The sequence below is a fragment of the Ursus maritimus genome, unplaced genomic scaffold (genome assembly GCF_017311325.1).
Source record: "Ursus maritimus isolate PB19 unplaced genomic scaffold, ASM1731132v1 scaffold_4, whole genome shotgun sequence".
In the NCBI taxonomy this organism is placed as follows: domain Eukaryota; kingdom Metazoa; phylum Chordata; class Mammalia; order Carnivora; family Ursidae; genus Ursus; species Ursus maritimus.
In genome coordinates, this window is record NW_024426552.1 from 2,167,208 (window position 1) to 2,180,815 (window position 13,608).

Here is a 13,608-nt window from a genome sequence, read left to right on the forward strand (position 1 = left end):
CCGGGCACCTCCCAGACACACCTGCCCCCCCCCCCCCAGTGTGGTACCTGTTCCAGTTCCACCGCATCCTGCAGTACGCGAGGCCCAGGCCAGGCAGCCGGCAGCCCTTCTTCTGGATGTTCGTGGACAATCTGCTGCTGAGCCAAGACGACCAGACGGCAGCCACCCGCTTCCTGGAGGTACGTGCAGCGCCGCGCTCTGGGCGCCCATCGGTGGCCTCCCCGGGACAAGCCAGCGGCTCTTGGCCCCACCCCAGAGCCCCCTCTTCTCGGGCTCACAAGGGACCGCTGTACTCCTGAGGCACAGACCCTGTAGGTGGCCTTGGAGGGCGTCCCCTGCACATGGTTCCTGCACTTCAGACATGCCACCGTGGCGCTCCCGTTTGTGCAGGGGAACGTCTCCGTACACAGCGCACGCGGGCACACACCACACACATGTGCACACGGCACACACAAGCGCATAATCTCACGTGACTCACATGCACTCACCCTCTGGCTCACCGACAGCCGTGGGTTTTCTCTCCACCCTCCTGAATGCTGACCCTAGAGCAGCGTCCCGGGGCCTGGTGCCCCCCTCTCAGGACGTCTCCCCCACGCTCACAGCAGAAAGACTCCTGGCGGCTGGACCCTGTCCCCCTCGCCCAGTTACCTGGTTACCTCGGGGAGGCTTTATGCAAAGACGAGCAAATCTGGCGAGGCCGCTGGGCTGTGCAGCTGGCTTTCTCCGCGGAGCCCTCGCCTCCGAAACCCTGCCGCTGCAGGACCTCCGGGCGTGCTCGGTGAGGTTTTACTGTGTATGGCCGCAAACACCGTGTTCCATGTGTTCCCCGTTGATGGGTTTTGGGGTGTTGTAGTCTTGCAGTGGGACAAACAGGACGGCGACACAGGGCGTGTGTGGGGACATCTGCGGGTTGGGCCCCAGGAGGGACATTGCTGGGCCAAATTCTGTCATCCTCGTAGCCGCGTCCACCTCCCCTGTGGGGGTGGGCTGTCCTGGCCCCCAACCCCCTGCAGGGGACACGGGCCTGCGGGGTACACACTCTCCCGTGCAGTGCTGCCACACTGGGGCCTGGGTCCCAGCGAGGTTTCTCCAGCTGTGGCATTGGGACCTTCCGTTTTGCCCTCTGACTGGTTTGGGTGTGGACACGACATACTGTGGGTTTCTGTGCTGCCTCACTGAGTCACCCTGCAGATTAGAGTAGTTTCCAGTCGATTCGATTCGATTTTCTCGGTATTTGAGCTGGCCCCCTGCGAAGAGCGGTCGTCTTCTCTTCCAGTCTTACTCCTGAGATACCCAGCTCTTGGCTCGTGGTGCAGGCACCTGTCAGACAGTGTCAGATCACAGCGTTGACAGGACACCCCGTCCCTGTCTGCCTGTCACAGAAATGTGGCCAGTGCCTCCCTGCACAGCTAATGGTGGCTCTTAGGCTGGGGGTGATCGATTTCACTATGCTAAGGAACTTTCCAGAAGTTTCCATGATTTCCATGTTCTCGAGTAATCTCGTCAAGAATAGTTGTTGGCTTCTGTCAAACGTTCTTTTTTAAGTCTGTGGAAATAATTAGGGTATTTTCCTCTTTAGATCTACGAAGAGGTTACGATATGCTGCCAGGGTTCCTAATAAGGAAGCAACCCCAGGTTCCTGGGGAAAATCCACTCAGCTGGGTGCATGGTTCTTTTCACGTCTTTCCAAATTCTGGTGAACGACGTTTCCTTTGGGATGCGCGGTGCGAGCAGCACGAGACAGCTGCTCCGTCCAGGTGTCCATGTGTAGGAGCCGGTATCAGTACACCCGCCTGGAGGGAATCGTGTGTAGTGATATTAACATCGCCCTGTCCACCGGGAACACAGACTGTTTCATCTGTGCTACTGTGGACGCCGGCGGAGTGGCCGGGGGTCTGCTGGCTTGCCTACAGTGATCGACGTCAGTTTACGTCGGAATGCCCGTGTTCCAGGTTGATACGTACCGTCGATTAAAGCGGTTCGAGACCCTTGAGACTATTGATGCCGGTTAGGTATTGAGGAATGGGCACCCGCTTTACGTCGTAATCTCTCTTCCGTAACTGCGCTATTTTTAAAGGAAGTGTTGTCAGCACTGCCCGTGTCACCCGGCCCCCCCGCCGGGTCGAGTAGTGGCAGTTAATAATCGTCAGAACTTGCTGGGGTTTCCATTTACCAAGCGGGCCTCTGCTCTGGGGTCCACAAGGGCCTGGACGGTAGTGGTTGATCTGTTTTTCCAACAGATAGTCCCGGGCACATGGGGTCGTTCATCCTCACGAGTGAATCCGACGTCCTTGCTTGCGCTGGGGCTTGGCCTCTCCGAGAGGTTGGAGCTGGATGCCGGCAGCGTCCAGACCATACAGGCGCACTGGCCACGACAGTAGGGCCTCTGCTGACCGTTGGGCGGCCCCCTGCTGCTCCGGGCGGCGCCGTCCGAAAGGCCGAGGCCGAACGGGGCGAGCTTGCCTCTCACCATCGCTCCAGTCGGTCCCCGTCTCATCACCATCCCAGACGTCGCCATCCCGGGGTCGGGGTCCCACTCAGGCCCAGCAGAAGCCATAGCTGGGTGCACTGCCTTAGTGTCCCCCTTCCCTCTCTGCTGCTTATATTTCTATTCAGCCATCTCTATGGCTGCTTTTTCCGCCACATGCTGGTAGGTGTGGACTTGGTCAGAAAGAACATCAGTGACATGGGGCAGAGCTTCCGAGACCGCTGACCGGCCCACTGGGACCGTTCCTTTGCAGTGAGCAAAACCGTGGCTCTTCCCACCCAGGAACACCAACGTCAGGGTGAGGGTTTCCTCCTCGAAACAGAAAAGCTGTGTCCTGAATCCTGCTGATGACGCCAATTATGTTCTGCCCGGAAGATTTACAACCGCCCAGTTTCAGCTTCCAAAAGGAAAGAAAACTTTATTGTAGAAACCCAATAGAAACAGAAGACGAAAGGCGTCTGCACGGAGATGAAAGTAACCAGAGGCAATAAACGAGAACAAGGCAAAGTCCCATCAGACCAGGAGCTTACAACACCCAACCTTATCAGCTGGGGAAGCCCCGCGGAGACACCCGGGGCCTTCCTGCGGCCGAGCCCTCCCACTGACCATCCCCATAAAGGCCGTATTTATGGGGCCAGTGACGGGGCCTGAGGTTAAACATTTGTTCACCTACATGCAGTTTGGAGGGAGCTGCGTTTCCACGTGCTCGCGTTTCTCTCTCGTCAAGGAGCCTGGGCTCTGTGTGTCTGCCTCCCCTCGGGGATTCCATCCTGGGGGGCCAGCCCCACCTGGAGCAGGAGGGGACCTGACACAAGATTCGTAGCCCTTGGCGTCCGGAACAGAAGGGCCAGTTCTGACCTGGAGGCCAGGTCCTGTATTGTAAAGAACCAGGCTCCGGAGGTTATTCACGCAGCACGAGCCTCACCACCACCATTCCTCAGCCCGCGCATGCAGGTCCCGGTGGTGGGCTCTGCGGGACAGTCACAGAAACATCTGTCCATATAGAACGAGTGGCCATCGGGTGTCTCTCCCAGCCAGACATCTGGATACAGGAGGAGGCTGGTGTGTCCACGGCGGTGGGACTCAAGAACGGTCCACATGGGACCCTTTCAGCCCCCTGAGTCCACGCAGGTGGAGTCAGCCTGTCTCCTCTTGGGTGTCAGGGACCAGATGGCTTCTTGCCTCGGTTTCTCCTTGATGCCCCCTTCCTTCCGTGGCTCCCCCTCCCCCCATTGGTGGAAAGTCTGTCTCCCTCCCACCCCCTCCCCATCTTTCCAGGTCCTTCTAGGGAGACTGAGACTCCAGGATCCAGGCACCAGGCAGCCCCCTTGTCTCCTGAGGCCCCGGTCCTTCAGAAAACTTGCTGTCTGCCAGCAAAGCCTCTTATCTTCCCGAAGCAAAACAATCTTGGCTCAAAGACCAAGGACGTCGTTATCCTTGAAGGGAATCCACATCTGAGCTGGAACGGGTGGGGAATCCCTGCCCCTGTGACCCATGGGAATGAAAAAATGGAAAATCTGCTGGTTAAAAGTTTTACGATAAGATCTTAGCCTCTTTTCCTCATAAGGTCATGAAGGGAAACAGATGTGACACATTGGCACGGTTGCCCGAGACGCAGTCTGGGAAGACCGGAACCGGTGCCCACGGTGGCTGAGGCCCGCGGGCACCGTGGGGGGCACAGGTCGTCAGCCTGACCCCCAGCTGACGTTCCCATCCCTTAGGCCGACCCTGTGACCATCCAGGACGTCTGTGGCCGGGCCGTCCGGAACGCAGTGCACGTGTGGAGCAACATCCCAGCTGTGAGAAGGTGCCCCGTGTGTTCCAGGACCCGGGAGCTGGGGCGGGGTGGCGGGGGGACGCTGGCCTAGCATCGGGCTCGCCAAAGGAACGAAAGTCTGAGAACACAGAGCCGTGCCCGGGCAGCCTCCGTGCCCAGCTCAGGGCCTTGTCTGGCGGCCTTTGGTCCAGCCCCCAAACCCGGCGTTCTCAAGGTCAGGAACGCCCGCTCCCACTTTGGGGACCTCTCCCCAGCTTCTCGTAGTAAGGCCGTTGGGGGTGCTCCCCTCGGGACTTGCAGCGCTTCCCCGAGTCCTGGGAAGAAAGTCCACACCCCAGACAGGTGTCACCTGGCCACCCCCAGCCTCCTGGAGCTCTGCCCTGCCCTACACACCCCCACACCTGTGCACTCACACTCACGCCCACCTGCTCACACTCACACCCACCCACTCACACTCACACCCACCTCACATTCATCCACACCCCCACACCTGCTCACACATTCATGCTTATCTGCTCACACTCACACCTGCTCACAGTCACACCCACCTGCTCACACACACCTGCTCACACATACATACGTACTCACACAACCAACCTGCTCACACGCATCCACACACTCACACCTGTGCACACGCAACTGCTCATCCTCACACACAACTCACAGTCCTCTGTTCACACTCATTCACACACCTGCTCATATGCTCACACTCACCTGTTCACACTCATTCTCACACACACTGTCACACTAACACGAGTTCACCCCCGATGCATTTCTGGGCTGTGCTGAACAACAGTCGCTCAAACACGCCACGCCTTGGGCCGCCACACGTACCCCATCCCTGCTGCCGGAACATTCTTGGGACTGCTCCTTCTCACAAACGTCCCATCTGCCTCCCACCCCCCCACCACCCACAGCCCCTGCTCCCCCCAGGCCCACTCCTCTGGACAGCTTTCAGCTCCCAGGACACCCGCCCTCACTCTTCTGTCCTTACCCGCACACCGTGCCCCAGAGCGCCTGAGGACGCGGCCATCTCCCTCCCCACACCCCATGCCATGTGGCACCGACATTGATAGGATCTAAGCTAATTCATGCCTTCTCCTCCTGACAGCAAGTTTCTGGGACCTTCTACCCACCCAATTCCAGCACACCCCTAGCTTGTAGTGTGGCCGGTGCTCATGGCGGAGCCTGCCGAGGCTTGGCGCTCCAGGCCCCCACGCTGGCTCTGTGTTTGGGTGCAGCCAAAGAGAAGCCGCTTTCCAAATGTTGTTTTTGGAAGCCTTGAGCGTCAGGCCGCCTCTTCTCCCCTGCTCGCTCTCTCGCTGCCCTTCGCGCACTTCACCCACCCTGGGGGCGGCAGGCGTGGGCCTGGGGAGGTGGGCAGGTGCCCAGGGAAGCAGGGAGGCGCCTGGTTCCCAGAGATAAAGCTGGAAGCAGCATCTTCACATGGGCGTTTTCCCTCAGGTTCATGTTGTCTCAACGGAGAGGACAGCCTCGCGCTCCCTGAAAGTGGGAGCACTTGGCCAAGACTGTGGGAAGCTGCCTCTGGACAGACAGCCACAGTCATCCCTCAGGCAGTAGGGCTGCCCCAGGGAAGCATTTGGGGAGGGGGCTCGGATGGGCACTGCGTGTTTCTGGCTTCCCGTTCATGGCTTTAATCCCCAAAGTAAACCCAGAAGTGCTCCCCGACTCCAGTGGGGTGCCTGGGAGCCCGAGATGGGGGGTGGATGCCAGCTGCCATGTTGGAAGCCGTGAGTCCCACCAGTTGCTTCAGATTGCAAGCCAGGTGGCCTGTGTCCTCCCCACCGGCAGACCCCACACAGGGCACCCAGCACAGGCAGCCGCAGGACCCTCGGGGGACGTGCTTGGTACCGTTCGGGTCTCGGGTACGGGAATTCTGTGGGAATGATATGCAGTGCAGCATAGCCCACCTTGCCCACTGAGTCCTGCCCTTTCTTCTGTGTGGGGTCCCTCTGCACTGGCTTCTTCACACGGGAAGCGGACCTGCCGAGCTGGGCCAGGGTCCCGGCTTCTCCCTGGGGGAAGCAGAAGGTATGGGCGCCATCTCTCCCCCTTCTGCCCAGGACTGCTTACCATCTACCACCCGCTGGAAGACTCGCAGATGGCTGAGGGCTTCTAAGGGTGCTCATCTCAGAGACCTCGGGGTTATCTGGTGGGCCTGGCACCACGACTGCCCGATGTGCCAGCCCCCCTATGCGCCCCACGCCGGCTCCCAGGGGCCCGTGTGGAGCTCGGGTGGTAATGCCCCTCCTTCTCTCCTTGGCAGCAGGCACTCCGCCCTGGCTTCCTGCGAGGAACTGTCGCTGCTGGCTCAGGACAGGCAGAGAACAAAGCCCCCCGCCCAGGGCCCAGCCCAGCTGGTGAAGAATTGTTTTCTCCCCCTGCGAGAATATTTCAAGTATTTTTCAACAGAACTCACTTCCTCTCTATAAATGATTTATTTTACTATGAAGATGAAAGACTTTTCCTAGAACCAGGCAACTTTCCTTACATTGTTTCTTTTTTCCTTTCTAAATTATTATTTTATTTGCTTGACTTTGGATTTCCCAAGGTTGCCACAGATGCGTCTTCCCTTTGGGTGTGGTGATGCAGGGTTCCGGCCCTACGGTGCCCTTTCTCGGGGGGGAGGGGGGTGAAGTTCCCAGCCCCTGACCGTGGACGCCACCCTAATGTTATGAAACATATTTGCTGCTGAAAATGTTTCTGTGTGCCGGTTGAGAAGTTAACAATATATTTATTGTAGTCGTTATGGGTCACATTCTCGCGTTTCTGTGTGTGAGGACAGCCTTTATCGTACCCTGTGTGACGTGGGAGTGTGTGGGAGGGAGATGAACAGGTCACATCGTCATAAGCGGGTGTGGCCCGTGCTCCCTGTGCGCACATGGCCGCGCTGGCACGTGACCGCTGTTGGCCGTGAGAGAGACTGTAGCTGCACGAAATCACAGAACACCATACTTGGCAAGCAAGGGGAGCGCGGACTGAGCCGCCGCCGGACGCCAGATCCACTCGCGAGGCACGAGCCCGCCGGTGCCCCTTCTGCCGCAGGGACTTGCTTGCAGGAGGCAAGATTCCCGCTCACCCCGGGGCCCACCGCAGAGCTGGCTTCAAGTCACATGTAATGAATCCTAAAGGGATCTTTCCCAATGGGCCAGGGAACCCCCTGAGGGATGTGGATTCGACAGCTGACAGACACAGCTTGTCCTGGGCGTCCCAGCAGGGGCAAGGAGCCCCCAGGGCCCGTGCTGGCGCTGGTGGCAGTGTGCCCGCTTTGCAGAAGAAAAGTGGGGCTAAAATTGGACCTTCTGAAGATCTTTTTAAAAAATATCTTGAAGTAGAATATTCTTTGTAATGGTTAATTTTATGTTCTGACTTGGCTGGGCCATGGGGCCCAGACATTTGTTCAAATGTTATTCTGGATGTTTCCGTGAAGGTGTTTTTTGGGATGAGATTGATGTTTAAAGTGGCGGACTTTGAGTAGAGCAGATGACCTTCCCTCATGTGGGTGGGTGCTGTGGTCTGAAGGCCTGTGTTCCCCTCCCCCAAAGTTATATGTTGAAATCCTAACCCCCGGGATGGTGGTGTTAGGACATGGGACCTTTGGGAGGTGACTCCGGAATGGCACGAGTGCGCTTATCAAAGAGGCCCAGAGAGCCCCCTTGCCCCTTGTGCCACGTGAGGGTGCCACGTGCGGACGCACACAGCTGCGGCCCCAGACCTAGGACTTCCAGGAGCCGTGGGCGGTACATTTCCATTGTCCAGAAGCCATTGGTATGTGGGACATTGTTACAGCGGCCCCATCGGACTGAGACCAAGGGCCTCTGCCCATCCACGGAAGGCCCCGGTGGAACAGGCTGACCTCTGAGCATGGAGCTCTTCAGCAAACCGCCTGTGGACTCCGGTGACCCCTTCTCCCTGGGTCTCTGGCCAGCCAGGGCACCTGCGCATTTTGGATTTATCGAGCCTCTGGAATCCCGTGAGCCCACTCCTAGCAATCGGTTCCTCTCTGTGTATCTATGCACCCCTGCTGGTTCTGTGTCTCTAGAGAAGCCTAATACAGAAGTCTTCACTGAGTCCATAGGAACCTTCTCTCATGGGTGGATGGGAGGACAGTCCTGGGCTTTGATGTCACAGGTCTGGGGGCCAGGAGCTAATTTAGCAAGATCTGTAATGAAATTGAGGCCACGGGGCACCTGGGTGGCTCAGACAGTAAAGCATCTGCCTTTGGCTCAGGTCAAGATCCCAGGGTCCTGGGATCAAGCCCTGCACCGGTCTCCCCACTCAGCGGGGAGCCTGCTTCTTCCTCTCCTTCTGACATATGGAGAAAATGACATACAAGCCAGTTAAGACCTTCCTTGGACGCCAAGCTGACTGCTGGGATACGTGCTCTGGACAGCAACTGCGAGGACAGGGCGTGGGGACCCTCAGCACTGCTGGGCTGACTCCAGGCTGCTTCTGCCCAAGGGACCCAACCTGTTCGTGTCCACTTCCTGTCACACCGTGCCCCAGGAGGGAACCAGAGCTGCCCAAACAGGTTCACACTTGCAGTTCTCAAATGCCTCGAAATTCTCCAAGTATTTAATCCCATCCACAGACCCCAAAAGATGTCCCTGTCCTAATCCCTGGAGCTTGTGAATGTCACCTTCTTTGGCCAAAAAGGATGCAGCTGCTATGGTGAAATCAGATGGGGAGATTGCCCGGGATTACCCTGGGGAGGCCCTAAATGTGATCACGAAGGTCCTTATCAGGGAAGGCAGAAGGAGACCGGACCTCATATAGGTGATGACCTGGAGACAGAGAAGCAGCGGCAAGCCAAGAGAGCCTGGGGCCACCGGGAGTGGAAGACACGGGAAGGATCCTCACCCAGAGCTTCTGGAGGAGATCTGATTCCAGACCTCCAGCCTCCAGAACTTAGAGTACATTTCTGTTGCTTTAAGATGCCAAGCTTGCAATGATGACTTATGGCTCCCCCAAGAAACGGACACACCTGCTAGGAGAAAAGATGGGCTCCCTAGGACCAGGGATCAGTGGAACACTGAGGGCTGCCCACATGTCCACAGCTTGGGGCTGCTCAGGACAGCTGAGGGGGAAGCCTCAGGGTCTCCAGCATCAGAGCACATGCTGCTCCCCTCCACTTCTCCCTTCGGGGTCTGCAGTCCAGCATGAATACCATCCCTGCTTGGGGCCCCGGGCCACCCAGATGTTCTTCCAGCCGGCTTCTCCCGCCACACCCTCTGACTGCCTGAGAAAGTGGTCATGGTCAAGGGGGAGAAAGGAAAACCTCCCAACTGCAGGGAGCCGCCGAGGGCTGTTCTGTTTCTCCATTTGTCTGAGACTCTGTTTGTGACCCCCCCTGCCGTATTGGTGTGAACGTTTTAGATGCATCAGCTCGCAATAACTCAGCTGCTTTTGGAGGAAGGTGTTACAACTATTCCCACTTCACAAATGGGAAAACGCAGGCACAGAGGAGTTAAGTAACTTGCCCCAGGTCACACAGCTCCTGAGAAGCAGAGCTGGGATTTCAATCCAACATGCCCTTATCTGGGGGAGGCTCCTGGGGCTAGTCTTGAGGGTGCCCCTTCCCCCACGGCCCCAGTCCTGGCTAGAAGCCCCCTTCCAGTCACCTGCACTCCCTGCCCCTTCTCCATCTGCTCAACAAACAGCACGTTTCCTCGGTCGGGGTCCCCCTTCTCGGCTGGGCCTGGTAGCCGCACCTGGCCTGGGGCCTGGCGCGAGGGAGTGCTGCCGAGGAAGCAGAGCCGGGCGCCTCGCCACCAGGCCCGGCACCCCTCAGCTCTGCGGGTTAGCCCCTTCGCGCCCCTCTCTCCCTCCCTTCTGGGGCAGTGCCTGGCTGCATCACGGGGTAGAGCTTCCGGACCCACCCGACTGGGCACCTTCCCTTCCTCTCGCCTACAACTCCTGCGACGGCACTTGGGGCCCACCCCTCCTCGCTCCCCAAACCCACTGGCCCCGGGGGGCTCCTCGCGGGGGCTTCCGGAGGTGGAGCGCAACCCAGGCGTCGGCCAATCAATGCAGCGTAGCCGTCCCCCCCCCCCCCGTCCCCCCGTCCAATCAGAGGGTGTCCCGGGATTTGCGGGCGGGGCTGGACCCTGGAAGGTTGGGAGGTGGAGGTGTTCCCAGCCTGCCCGACCCCTCTCACCTGCGGGTTTTGCCCGGGGTTGGCCCTCCCCAAACGGGTTCTCGGCTGCCAGCTGGCGCCAACCCGAGGGGCAGCAAAGCCACCGACATCGTGTCCCCTTCCAGACCCTCGGGGCTGAGCCGGTGCTCTCCCCCAAGTGTACCCGGCTACATTTGTTCTAGCTGAGGCTTTGGATGGCAATGGTTTTCCGGTTCCGGGAATAGGAAGCGTCCTGAGACCTCTGTATGCCGTGATTTATGTCCCGCCCTGCTCTCCTAGCCAAATCTTACCTTTCCTCTGGGCCCCCCTCTCCCGCCCCCTTCACGGCGTCCCAACTGGGCACGTGAACGGAGTTCCGACCTGGCCCCCTGGCCGTGCCCTCCCCCGCTAAAGGGGAGGGTGGCCCCGCTTGGCCTGTTCAAATCCTCCACCCTCATTTCCTAGCCTGCCCGGAGGGGTCAAGCCCCAGAGCTCTAGGACTGCACTCCCAGTCCCTCCCCGGCCCCCGTTTCACCTGCAGGCTCCGCCCCTGCCTGCGCGTCCTCCTCAGTGGCCCGCCCAGCCCGGCCCCTGCTTCCTCTCCCGTTTCCACAGGAATGCTGACTTCCACGGAGCAGAGGTTCTGTTTTCAGAGTTTGTCCTTCGCGCTCACAGGGCACCTGGCTGCAGCAGGTGCTCACGACATCTTTGTGGAGTGGACGGCAGGCTGCTGGAGGTGGCTGGGGTCAGGGGAGTCCCCCTGGCTTTGCCCTCACCTTACACCCTGCCTTCTCCTGCACCCCCTCCCCAAAGGCCGGCCTCCCTCCCCATCAGCCCGGGCAGCGGACCTGGAGAGGGTCGGGGATAGTGAGAGAGCACACAGCACCTGCAGCTCCCCGACCCCAGAGAGGGGGTGTCTGGGATCCCAGGCCCTTCCAGGGGCAGCCTCAGCGGGAAGGGCACCCGGTTCCCTTGTGCCCCACCTACCTCACCTCACTGACTCGTACCTGGCCTGCAGTGGAACAGTGACTCAACTGGGGAGCGCAGAGGAGGCCAAGGGCGCTGGGCGGGGTGGGGGAAGGGAGCAAACGGCGCTTTTAACCCGCGCTCCGCGGCTTCGCGCACTTTCCCAGACCAGAAAACAGGAGCGCCAAGTCCCACAGCCTTGGAGGAACGGACATGAACCGGTTTCCATGCAGTGCCCCTCAGAACCTTTAATAGCCACACAAGCTGTGGTGCGTGGCACAAGATCCCCCAAAGAATAGGGGGCGAAGCTGGGGCGGGCCTCGGGGACCTGGCGCCGGCCTGGAGAGTAGAGCCCGCCTGCCTCCCTCCTTCCTTCTAGTCATTCACTCCTTCCTAAAGGGCCGCAGGGCTCTTACTTCACCTAAGACCTGGAGGTCCTGGCTCCCATCCGAGGGAGGGAGGGGAAGAGAGAGGTCGGCGGGCACTCAGCTCGGCCCAGCCTCGGGCGGGGAAGCGCGGGCTCCGGGGCGAGACACTGGGGGACAGCACTTAGCCTCCCACGGCCCCTCCAGCCCGGCATGCCTCCCGCAGAGCCCTCGGCCGTCCTCCTCCCTGGTACCACGCACCACCACCCCACTCCCCCCAACTTCCCGGGACACCTTCAGCGGCCACGTCCCTGCCCGGCGTCCCTTGGCTAGGAAGGGCTAACTTGTGGGGCCTGCGACAGAGCTTCCGTTCCGCTAGCCCCGCCCACGGCCACGGCGTGGGAGGGACTGGCAAGGGGTGGGATCAGAGGCGAGGCCCGGGCGGGGGCCAGGGAAAGCGCTCAGTCGGTTGACTTGCTTCGCGCTCAGAGCTTCGGAGGTGCGCGGACGCGCAGTAACAGCTGGGCTCCGGAGCTCCGAGGGCTCCCGCGGCCTGAGGTCTCTCGCGCTCCAAGGTCTCCGGCTCCCGAGGGCTCCCGCTCTCCGAGGTCTCCCGCTCTCCGAGGTCTCCCGCTCTCCGAGGGCTCCCGCGCCCGAGGGCTCCCGTGGCCTGAGGTCTCTCGCGCTCCAAGGTCTCCCGCGCCCGAGGGCTCCCGCGGCCCGAGGTCTCCCGCGCTCCGAGGTCTCCCGCGCCTGAGGGCTCCCGAGGCCTGAGGTCTCTCGCGCTCCGAGGTCTCCCGCTCCTGAGGTCTCCCGCGCCCGAAGTCTCCCGAGGCCCGAGGTCCCGCCCCCACCATGCGGCTGAGAAGGTGAGTGTGCGGGTGCCAGGGAAGAAGCGCGGCGCCGCAGGAGCAGGGAGCAGGATGCTGAGGTGGCCGGATAGGACACCCACTCACCTGGTGGCCCAGGCGGAATCCGCGGGAAGGTCGGCCCCTGGGAGCCAGGCGGCATCCGGAGCCCCTACCTGCAGGCGGATGGCATCCGCCCAGGGGTGGGGCGGGTCGTGGGGGACCGACAGCAGCGCGTGGGTGTACTTGGAGGCGGGTCCCCGCGAAGGAAGGGCAAGAGCGAAAGCTGGAAGGAGAGCAGCGGGGCCCTGGACTAGGGGACAAGCACCCCAGGCCCTGCCCCCTGGGTCCCCAGCGGATTGCCCAGAGGCAGGCCATGACCTCAGAGTGCCAGGCTCACTCTCCAAGGCCAGCTGGTGCCCACCGCCTGGTGCCCTGTCCTCCCCCCACACACCTAGGATCCCCCTCCCCCATCAGCGGAGTCTCCCGGGAGGATGGGCTCAGGCCAGCCCCTCGCTCCTGGTCCCTGCTAGCAGGAAGGTATGGATGACTCTTTGCTCCCAGCTTTTTGCCAGAATACCCCCTTCATGTCATGTTGTGGGGTCAACAGGCTGTGCCCCCCTTGATAAGCCAGTGTGGCAGCGACACCTGGGTCCTGCCACCCAGTCTCCCCAGTTATAAATGTAGGTCTTTGAATGTCACAGCCACCCATACCGCAGAGCCTCTGGGGTTGGCCTGGGGGCCAGGTGGGACAGCAGGGGCCCAGGAGGGCCCCAGAAGAAGGCCCAGGGAGCACCCAGGGAGAAGGCAAACCTGTCTCCCTCGCCAGAACCCAGAGCATGTGTTCACGCCCCCAGGGAGCCCCCAGCTAACCTGATGAGGCCCTGGCAGGTGTATGTCCCCGGGGCCCTCAGCCCAGAACGGGGCATCTGATGGGAACCATGGGAGACCAGTGGGAGGTCACCAAGGGGTTTTCACAGCCTTGTGTTCTAGAAGGGTGCTCTGGCTCCAGGGAGGGGGCTGGGCAC

At 60.5% G+C, this 13,608-nt stretch overlaps 2 protein-coding genes across 3 annotated transcripts in view; both read left to right on the plus strand.

Annotated features, from left to right (window-relative positions):
• The window catches only part of DNMT3L (DNA methyltransferase 3 like), a 17,481-nt gene extending 10,446 nt beyond the window's left edge, over positions 1 to 7,035 (plus strand). The window contains exons 11-14 of the mRNA XM_040621653.1: positions 40 to 179; positions 547 to 778; positions 4,210 to 4,295; positions 6,553 to 7,035. Coding sequence (XP_040477587.1) covers positions 40 to 179; positions 547 to 778; positions 4,210 to 4,295; positions 6,553 to 6,873 — 779 coding nt within the window. The 3' untranslated portion in view covers positions 6,874 to 7,035. The remainder of the gene's footprint in view (positions 1 to 39; positions 180 to 546; positions 779 to 4,209; positions 4,296 to 6,552) is intronic.
• A 4,873-nt stretch (positions 7,036 to 11,908) lies between these two features.
• Positions 11,909 to 13,608, plus strand: part of ICOSLG (inducible T cell costimulator ligand) — a 12,948-nt gene continuing 11,248 nt past the window's right edge. For both annotated transcript variants that reach the window (XM_040621841.1, XM_040621843.1), the window contains exon 1: positions 11,909 to 12,601. In XM_040621841.1, the coding sequence (XP_040477775.1) occupies positions 12,588 to 12,601 (14 nt within the window). In that variant the 5' untranslated portion in view covers positions 11,909 to 12,587. The remainder of the gene's footprint in view (positions 12,602 to 13,608) is intronic.